This window comes from Bombina bombina, chromosome 4, assembly GCF_027579735.1.
Source record: "Bombina bombina isolate aBomBom1 chromosome 4, aBomBom1.pri, whole genome shotgun sequence".
Classification (NCBI taxonomy): domain Eukaryota; kingdom Metazoa; phylum Chordata; class Amphibia; order Anura; family Bombinatoridae; genus Bombina; species Bombina bombina.
This window is the reverse complement of record NC_069502.1, coordinates 83,870,121-83,884,302: the sequence shown is the minus strand read 5'-3', so window position 1 is coordinate 83,884,302 and position 14,182 is coordinate 83,870,121. Positions and strand designations below refer to the sequence as shown.

General features: G+C 36.1%; 1 protein-coding gene across 1 annotated transcript in view; it reads left to right on the top strand.

Moving 5' to 3' along the window:
• Positions 1-14,182, top strand: part of INTS9 (integrator complex subunit 9) — a 271,893-nt gene that overhangs the window by 43,848 nt on the left and 213,863 nt on the right. Inside the window, exon 3 of the mRNA XM_053711080.1 lies at positions 8,234-8,294. Within this exon, the coding sequence (XP_053567055.1) occupies positions 8,234-8,294 (61 nt within the window). The remainder of the gene's footprint in view (positions 1-8,233; positions 8,295-14,182) is intronic.

Below are 14,182 nucleotides of genomic sequence, written 5' to 3'. Positions count from 1 at the left end.
TTGTTTTGTAGTTCATCTCTTTGGGAACGTTGGATTATACCCTGTACTTGGAGGAGCAGCTGGACTTGTTTATAAATTTAGTATATGTATATACACTCGCTATTTACATGTTGTAAGTATTATTCTTCTGTTGGACTTATATCATATGCTTATATATGGACTCTAGTATTTGTTTCCCGTTCATTTAGGATTTCTTCATGACATTTATGTATCTTTGACTGCCTATTTGTATTTTGCACTTGTTATAGTAATTTGTTATCCTTTAGTGATTTTTATAGCGCCCGGTTGTGTGTATCTTTACACACTTGCATATAGTCTTGACTTGAATTACAGGAATTAAAGTATATATATATATATATATATATATATATATATATATATATATATATATATATATATATATATATATATATATATATATATAAAAATCTTATATTTAATTTATTTTCTTCCCTTTACCTGTTTCTTTGTAGTAGTTTTCCTAATTACTTCAGATTTTTTTCCCACTTTCTGCCTCTCTGTTTCCAGCTCAAAAGTTGACACTCACCCTTCATCTGTTATTTGGAGGAATTCTCTCAGTTCTGTCATTCAGTTAGTTATGTCCAAAAAAATAATTCTTAAAAATGTGTAAATATATAAATAATGTAAACTTGGCTATGGTTATACTAGTTATGTACAGTATGTGCGTGTGTGTATATATATATATATATATATATATATATATATATATATATATATATATATATAGGGAGTGCAGAATTATTAGGCAAGTTGTATATTTGAGGATTAATTTTATTATTGAACAACAACCATGTTCTCAATGAACCCAAAATACTCATTAATATCAAAGCTGAATATTTTTGGAAGTAGTTTTTAGTTTGTTTTTAGTTTTAGCTATTTTAGGGGGATATCTGTGTGTGCAGGTGACTATTACTGTGCATAATTATTAGGCAACTTAACAAAAAACAAATATATACCCATTTCAATTATTTATTTTTACCAGTGAAACCAATATAACATCTCAACATTTACAAATATACATTTCTGACATTCAAAAAGAAATCAGTGACCAATATAGCCACCTTTCTTTGCAAGGACACTCAAAAGCCTGCCATCCATGGATTCTGTCAGTGTTTTGATCTGTTCACCATCAACATTGCGTGCTGCAGCAACCACAGCCTCCCAGACACTGTCCAGAGAGGTGTACTGTTTTCCCTCCTTGTAAATCTCACATTTGATGATGGACCACAGGTTCTCAATGGGGTTCAGATCAGGTGAACAAGGAGGCCATGTCATTAGATTTTCTTCTTTTATACCCTTTCTTGCCAGCCACGCTGTGGAGTACTTGGACGCGTGTGATGGAGCATTGTCCTGCATGATAATCATGTTTTTCTTGAAGGATGCAGACTTCTTCCTGTACCACTACTTGAAGAAGGTGTCTTCCAGAAACTGGCAGTAGGACTCCATCCTCAACCCGAAAAGGCCCCACAAGCTCATCTTTGATGATACCAGCCCAAACCAGTACTCCACCTCCACCTTGCTGGCGTCTGAGTCGGACTGGAGCTCTCTGCCCTTTACCAATCCAGCCACGGGCCCATCCATCTGGCCCATCAAGACTCACTCTCATTTCATCAGTCCATAAAACCTTAGTAAAATCAGTCTTGAGATATTTCTTGGCCCAGTCTTGACGTTTCAGCTTGTGTGTCTTGTTCAGTGGTGGTCGTCTTTCAGCCTTTCTTACCTTGGCCATGTCTCTGAGTATTGCACACCTTGTGCTTTTGGGCACTCCAGTGATGTTGCAGCTCTGAAATATGGCCAAACTGGTGGCAAGTGGCATCTTGGCAGCTGCACGCTTGACTTTTCTCAGTTCATGGGCAGTTATTTTGCGCCTTGGTTTTTCCACACGCTTCTTGCGACCCTGTTGACTATTTTGAATGAAACGCTTGATTGTTCGATGATCACGCTTCAGAAGCTTTGCAATTTTAAGAGTGCTGCATCCCTCTGCAAGATATCTCACTATTTTTTGACTTTTCTGAGCCTGTCAAGTCCTTCTTTTGACCCATTTTGCCAAAGGAAAGGAAGTTGCCTAATAATTATGCACACCTGATATAGGGTGTTGATGTCATTAGACCACACCCCTTCTCATTAAAGAGATGCACATCACCTAATATGCTTAATTGGTAGTAGGCTTTCGAGCCTATACAGCTTGGAGTAAGACAACATGCATAAAGAGGATGATGTGGTCAAAATACTCATTTGCCTAATAATTCTGCACTCCCTGTGTGTATGTATATATATATATATATATATATATATATATATATATATATATATATATATATATATATATATATATATATATATATATATATAAAATGTGTGTATGTATGTATGTATGTGTATGTATGTATGTATATATATATATATATATATATATATATATATATATATATACACACACACACACATTATAGAGGTTTGTACCTTTTTTTTAAAAGAAATTCATGTTAGTGGTCCACGGTATTCAAAATTGTGAGTTTTTAGTGGTCCCTGATGTCCGAAAGGTTGCCAACCCCTGCTCTATCTGAATCATGAAAGAAAAAATTGGGTTTAGTATCCCTTTAACAAACCAGAGAGCTTTAAAAAATCTCTCCCATTCACTCTTTTCTTTTTAAAATGCTAGTTAAATGAAATAATACATCAGTGGTTGTAGCTGCCTTAGCTTATTTTACTTGGCAGTCATGTATACAATTTTATAGCACTGTGTAATCTGTTGACAGTTTATCAATACATTTATTATAATCCAATGTCAAAATGTGGCATGACTTGACCCATCCATGAAAATAGTGCAGTGTTCAGGGCAGTCTAATTTCCAAATGACTAGTGAAATATTTAGTGAAATTGAGGGAGGTGCCGTTGTAAACTGTGCTCCAAATAAGCCCAAGTTTTCCTGGTTCTTGTGCACATACTTTCTACACTGGGATGTCCTTGTATGATTAATCCAGTCCTGTTAAGTCTGTATCCGACAAACCATGATCAGTAAATCAAACTTCATATATTTACCTCTAGTCTGCGTTTGAACAGATCCAGTTTTGTGAGAAGTGGACACGGCTGATTTTCAGTGCAGTTAATGAGACCTAACTGCGTAATGTTAAGAGATTTATACTCTGCTATATCTCCACTGCTCCAGGGTTACAGAGCTAATTACTGCAATTAAAAAAAGTACTGTCCATGCACTTTCACTTTGATTCTGGTCTGGTAATGCTAAATCGGGTTATAAAAATGTACTCTCAATATAAATCTAAAACAATGCAAAAAAATAAAATCTTTAGTAGCTTAAAAATGTTCATCTCTTTATCCTTGTTTGCCTTTTAAAAGTACATGAAACCCAATTTAAACAACTTTCCAATTTTATTCTTTTGTCAATTTTTGCTTCATTCTCTTGGTATCCTTTATTGAAGGACCAGTAATGCACTGCTGGGAGCTAGCTGATCACATAGGTAAGCCAATGCTAAGAGGAATATATGTGCAGCCACCAATCAGCAGCTAGTCCCAGCTCCTGAGTCTACCTAGGTATGATTTTCAACAAAGGATACTTAGAGAACTAAGTAAATTAGATGGTAGAAGTAATTCAGAAAGTTTATTAAAATTGTATGTTCTATGTGAATCACAAAGAAAATGTTTGTCCCTTTTAAGTAATTGCATATCCTTTAGAACAGTGGTTCTCAACCCAAGTGACTTCAAGGCCCAGTATGCCCAGGGCCCAGTAGTTTATATATTTGAAAAACAAACTGAAATCTTTTAGGTAAAGGGAAATAAAAATAAAATAATAAAATAATATGGTTGCATAAGTGTGAACACCCTTTTTTAACTGGGGATGTAGCTGTGTTCAGAATTAAGCAATCACATTCAAAATCATGTTAAATAGGAGTCAGTACACACCTGTCATCATTTAAAGTGCTGCTGATTAAAGGGCCATAATACCCAAATGTTTAAACACTTGAAAGTGACGCAGCATAGCTGTAAAAAGCTGACTAGAAAATATCTCCTGAACATCTCTATGTAAAAAAGAAAGATATTTTACCTCAAAAGTTCCTCAGTAGCCACCTCCCATTGTAAAGGATTTCTAAGCAGCATTTTAGTGTGTCTGTCCTGGAATAGCTGAAAGGATGAGCCTTGTGAACTCTCATATTATTTCACCAATCAGGTAAAGGAAGCTTACTATGAAATCTCATGAGAGTTAAGTCAAATCTCATGAGATCACAGTAAGAGTTCATGACCTCAGCACTGCTGATGCTGATTGGCTGCTGTTCATTTCTTCATTTATTTTTTATTTTTACCTGCAGCTGGGAGAGGGTAAAGTATAACTTTTTACACAGAACTTACTCTGCTGAGCTGAGGAGATTGTGAGGTAAAATATCTTCCTTTTTACATAGAGATGCTCAGGTGATATTTTCCTGTCAGCTTTTTACAGTTATACTGCATCAGTTTCAAGTGATTTAGCATATGAGTATTATGTCCCTTTAACCCCAAATAAAGTTCAGCTGTTGTAGTTGGTCTTTCCTGACATTTTGTTAGTCGCATCCTACAGCAAAAGCCATGTTACGCAGAGAGCTTCTAAAGCATCAGAGGAATCTCATTGTTAAAAGGTATCAGTCAGGAGAAGGGTACAAAAGTATTTCCAAGGCATTAGATATACCATGTAACACAGTGAAGACAGTCATCATCAAGTGAAGAAAATATGGTGCAACAGTGACATTACTAAGAACTGGATGTCCCTTCAAAATTGATGAAAAGACGAGAAGAAAACTGGTCTGGGAGACTGCCAAGAGGCCTACAGCAACATTAAAGGAGCTGCAGGAATATCTGGCAAGTACTGGCTGTGTGGTACATGTGACAACAATCGCCCGTATTCTTCATATGTCTGGGCTATGGGTTAGAGTGGCAAGACGGAAGCCTTTTCTTACAAAAAAAAAACCCATCCAAGCCCGGCTAAATTTTGCAAAAACAGATCTGAAGTTTCCCAAAAGCATGTTGCAAAAGGTGTTCTGGTCTGATGAAACCAAAGTTGAACTTTTTGGCCATAATTCCAAAAGATATGTTTGGCGCAAAAACAACACTGCAGATCACCAAAAGAACACCATACCCACAGTGAAGCATGGTGGTGTCAGCATCATGCTTTGGGGCTGTTTTTCTTCAGCTGGAACTGGGGCCTTAGGGAATAATGAACAGTTCCAAATACCAGACAATATTGGCACAAAACCTTCAGGCTTCTGCTAGAAAGCTGAACATGAAGAGGAACTTCATCTTTCAGCATGACAACGACCCAAAGCATACATCCAAATCAACAAAGGAATTGCTTTCAACAACAATCGCCAATCACGATTAACATTACTTTACAGTTTTCTGTCCGTGGAAGTCTTAAAAATGAATGTTTTTTATATTGGGGTGTTAAAAAGGTTAAACTCCAAAGAGGAGGAAACACATTGAAACAGCTTTTATATGCTGAAGTAGAATTAATCTTTAATTTCGCTACCCTGACCCCAGGGGGATTAAATGTTGAACTTGACCTCAACCCATTTAATTAATGTATCCATAAGATTGTATACTTTTTGCCACATATATATAATTAATTTTAAGTATGGCCCTTTAGCTATTTTTTTTTAAGATTTTATACAGGACTTTTTATATATTGTATATTTCTATATGCTATTGATGGAATATTCTTAGTATTTTTGATCATATAATATTAATTCTCTATTTTTTTATCATATAATATCAACTCTGTATTTCTATGTATATGTGGCATTTTTTAACTACCCCTAATTGGTAGATATCTCTTTTTTTTCTTATTTTGATCTATCAAGCAATCTTTATATATTTTTTTTAGGTGATCTAATATTCTAGTTATGAAATTTTAATTTAATGTCGTAGCTCTATGATATATATTAACTAATTATAACAAGTACATTTATAGATTAGCATTAACTTTCTATATAAATCTGTACTCAGGATGTTATTATAAAATAGGTACACTGTACTCTAACTCTATATATTACTTATCATTTATTATTTATTATTATTTACCAGTTTTTATTATTTATTATAATTAAGATTAAATGTATTATTAGGCTAATTTCTTGTAACTCTATTACCAAATATATTTGTGAAATACAACATATAATTCAAACAACAAATAATGAAAGCAGAACATTGGCAGCAACAGGACATTGTTGAACAAATAAAGTTTATTGTAAATGACAACACACAGTTAAAAGGGCGGTACAGTATTTAACCTATAAAAAGAGGAATAAGACCCAGTGTAAGTCATCTTGATAAAGGCACAACGTGCCGAAACGCGTAGAATGACTTACAATCTGTGAACTACTAATTACTAGAACTACTTTCTTTACTCTAATTATTGAGAGTACTACCGAGCTTTTCAAACTTGGAACGCTTTTCAACTGTCCAGATTGGTCGAACCGGTCAGGTGACGAAGACACGTACACGCCGACAGTGAAGACGCTGGAGCCACGCTTGGGAGTGATGGAAAACTCGGCATGTAGTGCCCACAGCTGATTGCTCTGTCGAGAGCGTACACACAGCACTGGAGCCGCTTGCAGCCATTAAGTCTGTCAGGTACGTCCAAGCATTTACCCATCATCTCAGCATTTGTTTGTTCTAAAACTGACCGGTCAGCGACTTATGTGATCTCTTATACTGGGGACTTGAAGAAACTTTATTTTGAGATCAGGCTAAGGATTCGACACTAAAGACACACGGCTTGTATTAACAGTGACAGTTTGCTTTTTTTCATCAGTTGGCCGCAGACCGTAACTATATCCACATTTGCTATATGTCTATGTAATACAGAGTTACACAGACCGTCTTATACTTATTTGGACATCCTAGGCTGATTATATATTGGGTCTACGTTTTTATCACAGACATTGCAGTTGCCTTAATTCTGGTTTATGTATAATTTATGAATTGTTTTTAGTATATGATGTTATTTGTTTAGATGTTTTTAGTCATAGGAGTGACTTTTTAGCGATTAATTAGTTTAGTTCTTTTAGATGTGGCCACATCTTTTCTTATATTTGAATGAATTAGTAATATATGTAGGATTCGATTAAGCACCTTAGGAATTGTTAGTTTTTATGCCTGTTATATTAATAAATCAATTTCTTGATAGTATTTATGATCAGTATACCAATTCTTTTATATGATATCATAGTTCATTTCGCAATTAATTGGTTTTTATATGTATTCATTATACTAATGTATAGGTTGCTGCAATGTGAGGTTTCCACTTCTTAGCCAATAGCTCTGCGGGCTATCCGGCTTGGCGCCAGTTGGGACGCACGGCTATTTGCTAAGTGTTGGAAACGTCACCTCTCAGCAAAACAGCATTCTGCCGTGGGCTGCTTGAGGAGCTCAGTGTGGCGATCTCTTCAAACAAATAAAGGAGCTTTCAGAATGAAGTATTTTATACTTTATGAATGAAAGTCCCCTTTATTAGTTCCAATGGTAAATCCTAGCGTTTTACAAACGCTTGGATTTACCATCACTTTAACATTTTATTACCTTATCACGTCTATACCACACTGGGGGTGTAATTTCTTCTGCTGGCTGTGTTTACACATCTTTGTTTATAGCTCAGACAAAAGGGCAGAAACTTTTCAGAATAGGTGGGGATACCACAGGCTAAATCAACTCTTTCAAATGCCAATATAAGGGAAAAGGAAATACTTGTAAACAATTGAATAAACTCCAGCAGGTAAAGTGGATCATTGGGAACAAATTAAAGGGGAGACAAAATTTAAGTAAACTGTCCCTTTAAGGAAAGCTAGAGTACCCTATTACAGGGGTGTAATAGGGCAGGTTTTTTCACTATAGACAAGACGAGCACTATAACAGACTTGAAAAACCCTTGCAACACGCAACATACAGGGTATGCCTCTGTCATTAAGGGGTTAAACAGTGGTTGGTTGTTGCAAATAATTTAGTGCAGGTGTTTTAATAGTTACCTGAAAGGGATTTTTATACTTTCCTAAATAGATCCATGGTTCCTTAGAAAAGTAGTTAATGTAATCACACTTTGAAAGCAGAAGCAATGCACTGAAGTATATTATCTTTTAGATAGAACAGGAACAAATTTTGAGCATGTCATCAGCAGCTCTGCGTTACATGAAATTAATGATTAACAATATAATTTCTTTATATTTTACAGCACTCGGTTGTCCAAACTCCCTGGCTGGGTCACCAAAGATGGAAGTAGCCAGTTTGAAAAGGTATAGTTGAGAACACAGAGTTTGTTTGATAATAATAATTTAGGTTAAAGGGGCATTTAATTTAGGTTAAAGGTATTATTTATAACAAAGAGAACTAAACAAATTAGATAATCGAGCATGACATTTTATACAACTTTCCAATTTACTGCTATCTGAATCATGGAAAAAAAAATGGGTTTCATGTCCCTTTAATACTAAAAAAAAAATACTGCTGGAATATGTTCATAAGAATGGCCTATTGTTTGTTAAATGACAGTAAAGTCAAAATGAAATGTTAATGATTCGGATAGAGCATGCAAGTTTTTTGTTTTTTTTAAACAACTTTCCAGTTTAATTCTATAATCAAATTTGCCTCATTCTCTTGGTATCCTTAGTTGAATGAGACACAATGCACTATTAGGAGCTAGCTAAACACATTGGGTGAGACAATGACAAGAGGCATAAATGTGCAGCCACTAATTATCAGCCAGCTCCCAGTAGTGCATTGCTGCTCCTGAAGCTACCTAAGTATGCTTTTGAACAAAGCAAAAGAAACAAATTCAAAGAATTTGTCAAACAAAGACCACAATATTCATTTTTGTTCATAGTTTTTTTTTGGGGGGTTTGTACTTTGTCCCCTCTTTTAAAATGTATTTTTATTATGCATTTATATTTTCCTGCATTTATATTAAAGGGACAGTCTAGTCAACATTAAACTGTCATGATTCAGATAGGGCATGCAATTTTAAACAACTTCCCAATTTACTTTTATCATCAAATTTATTTTGTTCTCTTGGTATTGTTTGTTGAAAGCTAAACCTAGGTAGGCTCATATGCTAATTTTAACCAGTTAAAGGCTGCCTCCGTTTTTTACAGCTAGACAGCGCTAGTTCACGTGTGCCATATAGATAACGTGCTCACTCCCGTTAAGTTACTTATGAGATGGCACTGATTGGCTAAAATGCAAGTCTGTCAAAAGAACTGGAATAAGGGGGCAGTCTACAGAGGCTTAGATGCAGGGTAATTACAGAGGTAAAAAGTATATTAATATAACCGTTTGGTTGTGCAAAACTGGGGAATGGTTAATAAAGGGATTATCTATCTTTCTTTTTAAACAACAAAAATTCTGGTCTCTTTAAGCTAACAGAAATGAATATGTGCTCCAAAGCTATGTTATAAATTAAAATAAATCATCCCTAATAGGTTTGTCAATCTGCCTGCTAGATAGATGACAAGAGGACTTAAAGCTAATGTCAAGTTTGATGAATCAGTGCCCGGTTTTTAAAAACCCTATTTAAAACAGGGGCACTTTCATTCATCAAACTTTACATTTTACTCGATTTGTTAAAATACTTACCTTTTAATCTTGAAAGCCGCTTCGGCGCTTCCCCCGCCCGTTGCAAGCCTCTTCATATGTCAAAAATGATGATTCCGGCTTCTGTATTCGTCATTGCTGACGTATGAAGTGACGAGCGACTGGAGGGGGAATCGCTGGAGCGGCTTTCAAGATTAAAAGGTAAGTATTGTAACAAAACGAGTGAAATCTAAAGTTTGATGAATGAAAGTGCCCCTGTTTTTAATAGGATTTTTAAAAACCGGGCACTGATTCATCAAACTTGACATTAGCTTTAAGGTCTAAGTCTAGTTTTATGTAAAAGTAATTACAAAAATAATGTGATAATATAAGGAAACAAGACACTATCTTCTTCCTGCTGCCCAAACCGTTTTTTTTTTTTTTTTATCTATGCTATTGTAATTGGGCCAGCAGTACTTTGGTAGTAGAAGCATCAATACATTTAAACTTACTGAACAGCCTTTAATAGTCTAATAAAACCTTAGCACAATTTATGCCCCTTTTAACATTCAAGAATTTTCAGCAAATTCGAGCAGCCTGGCTCATTCCCTCCGCCTGGGCATAGAAATATTAATTGCTGTAGTCCCAGTAGAAAATGCCTGCCACTGGCATTGTTTATACTAATAGAGAGATTTTGAGCCTTTACATCTTAATGAAGAACTTCTGTTTCAAATCATACTCTATGTTGTCAGATTCATTGTGTAATCTAGTGAGATTCTGCATTATGTCTACAGAAAACATTTTTAGAATTTAAAGGGACGTAGAGCTTTTTTTGTTTTGTGCATACGATGGTAGGTAGCATATATGACATCTCTTTGACTCCTCTATAATTGGTGCGTGAAGAATATGCAGTGCAGAAAACTCCAAATCTTGATTATGCCCCATATTTTCTTGTAATCATTTCTATTTGTCAGCCAACCAGGACGTGGTGTTTTGGCATGTAAACCATGTGACTTTGTTACTGGCACTCTGTATGGTATATACTGCCCTGTATGAATTATAGGTCTACTTTTGTAGTTTACCTAATTAACTGTAACTAGTGTCATCTTCAATATTTGGGTTGTACAACAAGGGAGGCTCAAGTGCGTTTGTCTGTTATTAAATCAAAAGATCCAGGTTAACAGTTTGCTTTATTAATTAATTAATGCAATACTCAGTCGTTTAAAAATTAGGTAATAGAGCAAGTGGAATCTTCTGCAAGGTATGACATTATACAAAGTCTACTTTTCAAGCAGGTAATTTTTTAGTTATTTACTCTTAAAGGGACATTCAAGTCAAAATGAAACTTTCATGATTCAGCTTTATTAATTAATTAATGCAATACTCAGTCGTTTAAAAATAAGGTAATAGAGCAAGTGGAATCTTCTGCAAGGTATGACATTATGCAAAGTCTATTTTTCAAGCAGGTCATTTTTTAGTTATTTACTCTTAAAGGGACATTCAAGTCAAAATGAAACTTTCATGATTCATCCAGAGCATGCAATTTTAAACGACTTTCCAATTTACTTCTATTAATCCCTTAACGACCAGCACTGTACCCTGTACAATGCTGGTCAATAAGCCCTTAAGGACCAGCGTACCCTGTACGATGTTGCTGTCCTGGGCCTCTATCTGCTGCGATCTCCCTAAAAGTAGCGAGATCGCGCTATTTCTGCATGCCCCATGAGTGGGGCAGTGCAAAAATAGACTGGCAGAGGTACCGATGCAGAGAGGTGGTGATGTCGATTGTTGGTGGTGTGGGAGGGTTAGGAGGGAGGTGGATAATGAGGGGGGGGGGGCAGCTACACTACAGAAAAAAAACGTAATATTATCAAATAAAAAAAACCTAAATTGATGGATAACTGGGTACTGATAGACAGCTGCCAGTACCTCAGATGGCTGGAATTAGTTAGAAGGGGGAGGGTAAGAAGTTAGAAAAAAAGAGGTGGGAATGTAAGGGGGATAATTTATACACTAAGGAAAATAGTAATAGTTAAAAAGTAAAAAGGTATAAAACTGCATACTGGGAGACTGTCTGTCTCAAGAACCAATCAGCCAATCGGATTGAACTTGAATCTGATTGGCTGATTCAATCAACCAATCAGATTTCTCTACCTTAATTCCGATTGGCTGATAGAATCCTATCAGCCAATCGGAATTCGACGGACGCCATCTTGGATGACGTCATTTAAAGGTAGCTCATTCCGCGTTCATTCTTCGTGGCAGATGGATGCTCCGCGGCGGAGGAGCGAAGAAAGAAGATTGAAGATGCCGCTTTGCTTGAAGACATCACCGGATGGAAGAAGACTCTCTGCAGCTTGATTGAAGACATCGCCCGGATCGGATGAAGAGTTCTGCCTGGCTGGGTGAATACAAGGTAGGGAGATCTTCAGGGGGGTAGTGTTAGGTTTATTTAAGGGGGGTTTGGGTGGGTTTAGAATAGGGGTATGTGGGTTGTAATGTTGGGGGGTGGTATTGTGTTTATCTTTACAGGCAAAAGAGCTGAATTCTTTGGGGCATGCCCCGCAAAAAGCCCTTTTAAGGGCTGGTAAGGTAAAAGAGCTTTGAACTTTTTTAATTTAGAATAGGGCAGGGAATTTTTTTTATTTTGGGGGGCTTTATTATTTTATTAGGGGGCTTAGAATAGGTGTAATTAGCTTAAAAATCTTGTAATATTTTTTTTATTTTTTGTAATTTAGTGGGGGTTTTTTTTGTAATTTAGTTTAGTTTAATTTATTGTATTTTAGTTTAGATATTTGTAGTTTATTTAATTTATTGATAGTGTAGGTGTATTTGTAACTTAGGTTAGGATTTATTTTACAGGTACATTGGTAATTATTTTAACTAGGTAGCTATTAAATAGTTATTAACTATTTAATAGCTATTGTACCTAGTTAAAATAAATACAAAGTTGCCTGTAAAATAAATATAAACCCTAAAATCGATACAATGTAATTTATTAATTACATTGTAGCTATCTTGGGGTTTATTTTATAGGTAAGTATTTAGATTTAAATAGGAATATTTTCATTAATAATATTAATATTATATTTATTTTAATAAGAGTTTAGTTAGGGATGTTAGAGTTAGATAGGGTTATTATACTTAATAGATATATATAATATAATAACTATATTAACCCTAATATAATTAGGGTTAATATAGTTAGTATAGCTGGCGGCGGTGTAGGGGGATTAAATTAGGGGTTAATATTTTTAAAATAGATGGCGGCGGGGTAGATGTCGGCGGGGTAGATGTCGGCGGGGTAGCTAAGTTAGATGGCGGCGGTTTAGGGGTTAATAACTTTATTAGGTAGCGGCGGGGTCTTTGAGCGGCGGTTTAGGGGTTAAACACTTTATTGGGGATCGCGGACCGCGGTTGACAGGTAGATAGACATTGCGCATGCGTTAGGTGTTCGGAATTGTTTGCGCATGCGCTACATGTGAACGAGCATGGATTGTCAATGACGATTTGTTAAGGAACGCATGCGCAGTTTGATCGCGTTACGTGTGCAAAAAGGGGCTGGACGCCACGGGGTATGAGCTAGAATTCGTTAAGGGCTATGTCAATCAAATTAGATATACGAGGGACAAGATGGCGGGCGGAGGAAGAAAGTAAGCGAAGTAGGTTTATAAATCCTTTGATTATGGTTTTAGTCTTAAATTATAAAAAAAGGATGAATTAAACTAACGTTTATTTTAGGTCATTAACAAGATGAGGAAGAGTGGTGAACGTGACTTGACATTCACTTTAATGAATGCCGACAGCATTGGCCCTCAGCCCGATTGTATAGGGTCGGGTGAATTGATGTCCACAGCCTCAGAGCAGGTGGACCAGTTTTGGAGCAGCGGTCTTAAGTACCACCTGTCTTTAATTTTGAATATGTTTACATTTTTTGGGGGGGAATTACTTATTGTGATAAAACTAGTTTAAGGATTTAATGAGATGTAATTAATTTTTGCCATTTTTTTAAATGAATAAATTACAACAGTTACCATCCCTTTTTAAAATTAATTAAAAAAACAAACAAAACAATCATATTTAACCTTTTGAGTGCTAGGATGTTTAAAGGTGTTTTTTTGGGGGGGTTAACCTTTTTTTTTTTTTTTTCTTTTAGATCCCCCAAGACGTATACTGTTGGAAAGGTTAGGCAATTACCTTTCCAACGGTAGGTCTTGGGGGTCTGTAGCTGCTTAGATGCCTGAGATACAGGCTTCTAAGCAGCATGCCCCCTTTTCCTATTCTTAACATTGTTATTTTGAAATAAAGTTGCACGGTGATGTCATCACGTCATTGCGCGTGACGTCACCGCGCATAACGTGAAGCCCCAGCGATGCCTGCCTGTCACTATACAGGCCCTGTTGACGGGTTAGGAGCGGTTGGGAGCCCCCAGATCTCTCTCAAGGTGGAAGAGTGCTAGCGACGTTTCTGAGCCGTCGTTAGCACCTGAGTGGGAAACTCTGCAACGTCTCAGAGCAGTCGTTAGCACTGAAACGCTTAAAGGGATATGAAACCCAACATTTTTCTTTCATGATTCAGATAGTGCATGCAACTTTCTGATTTTACTTTTGTTATC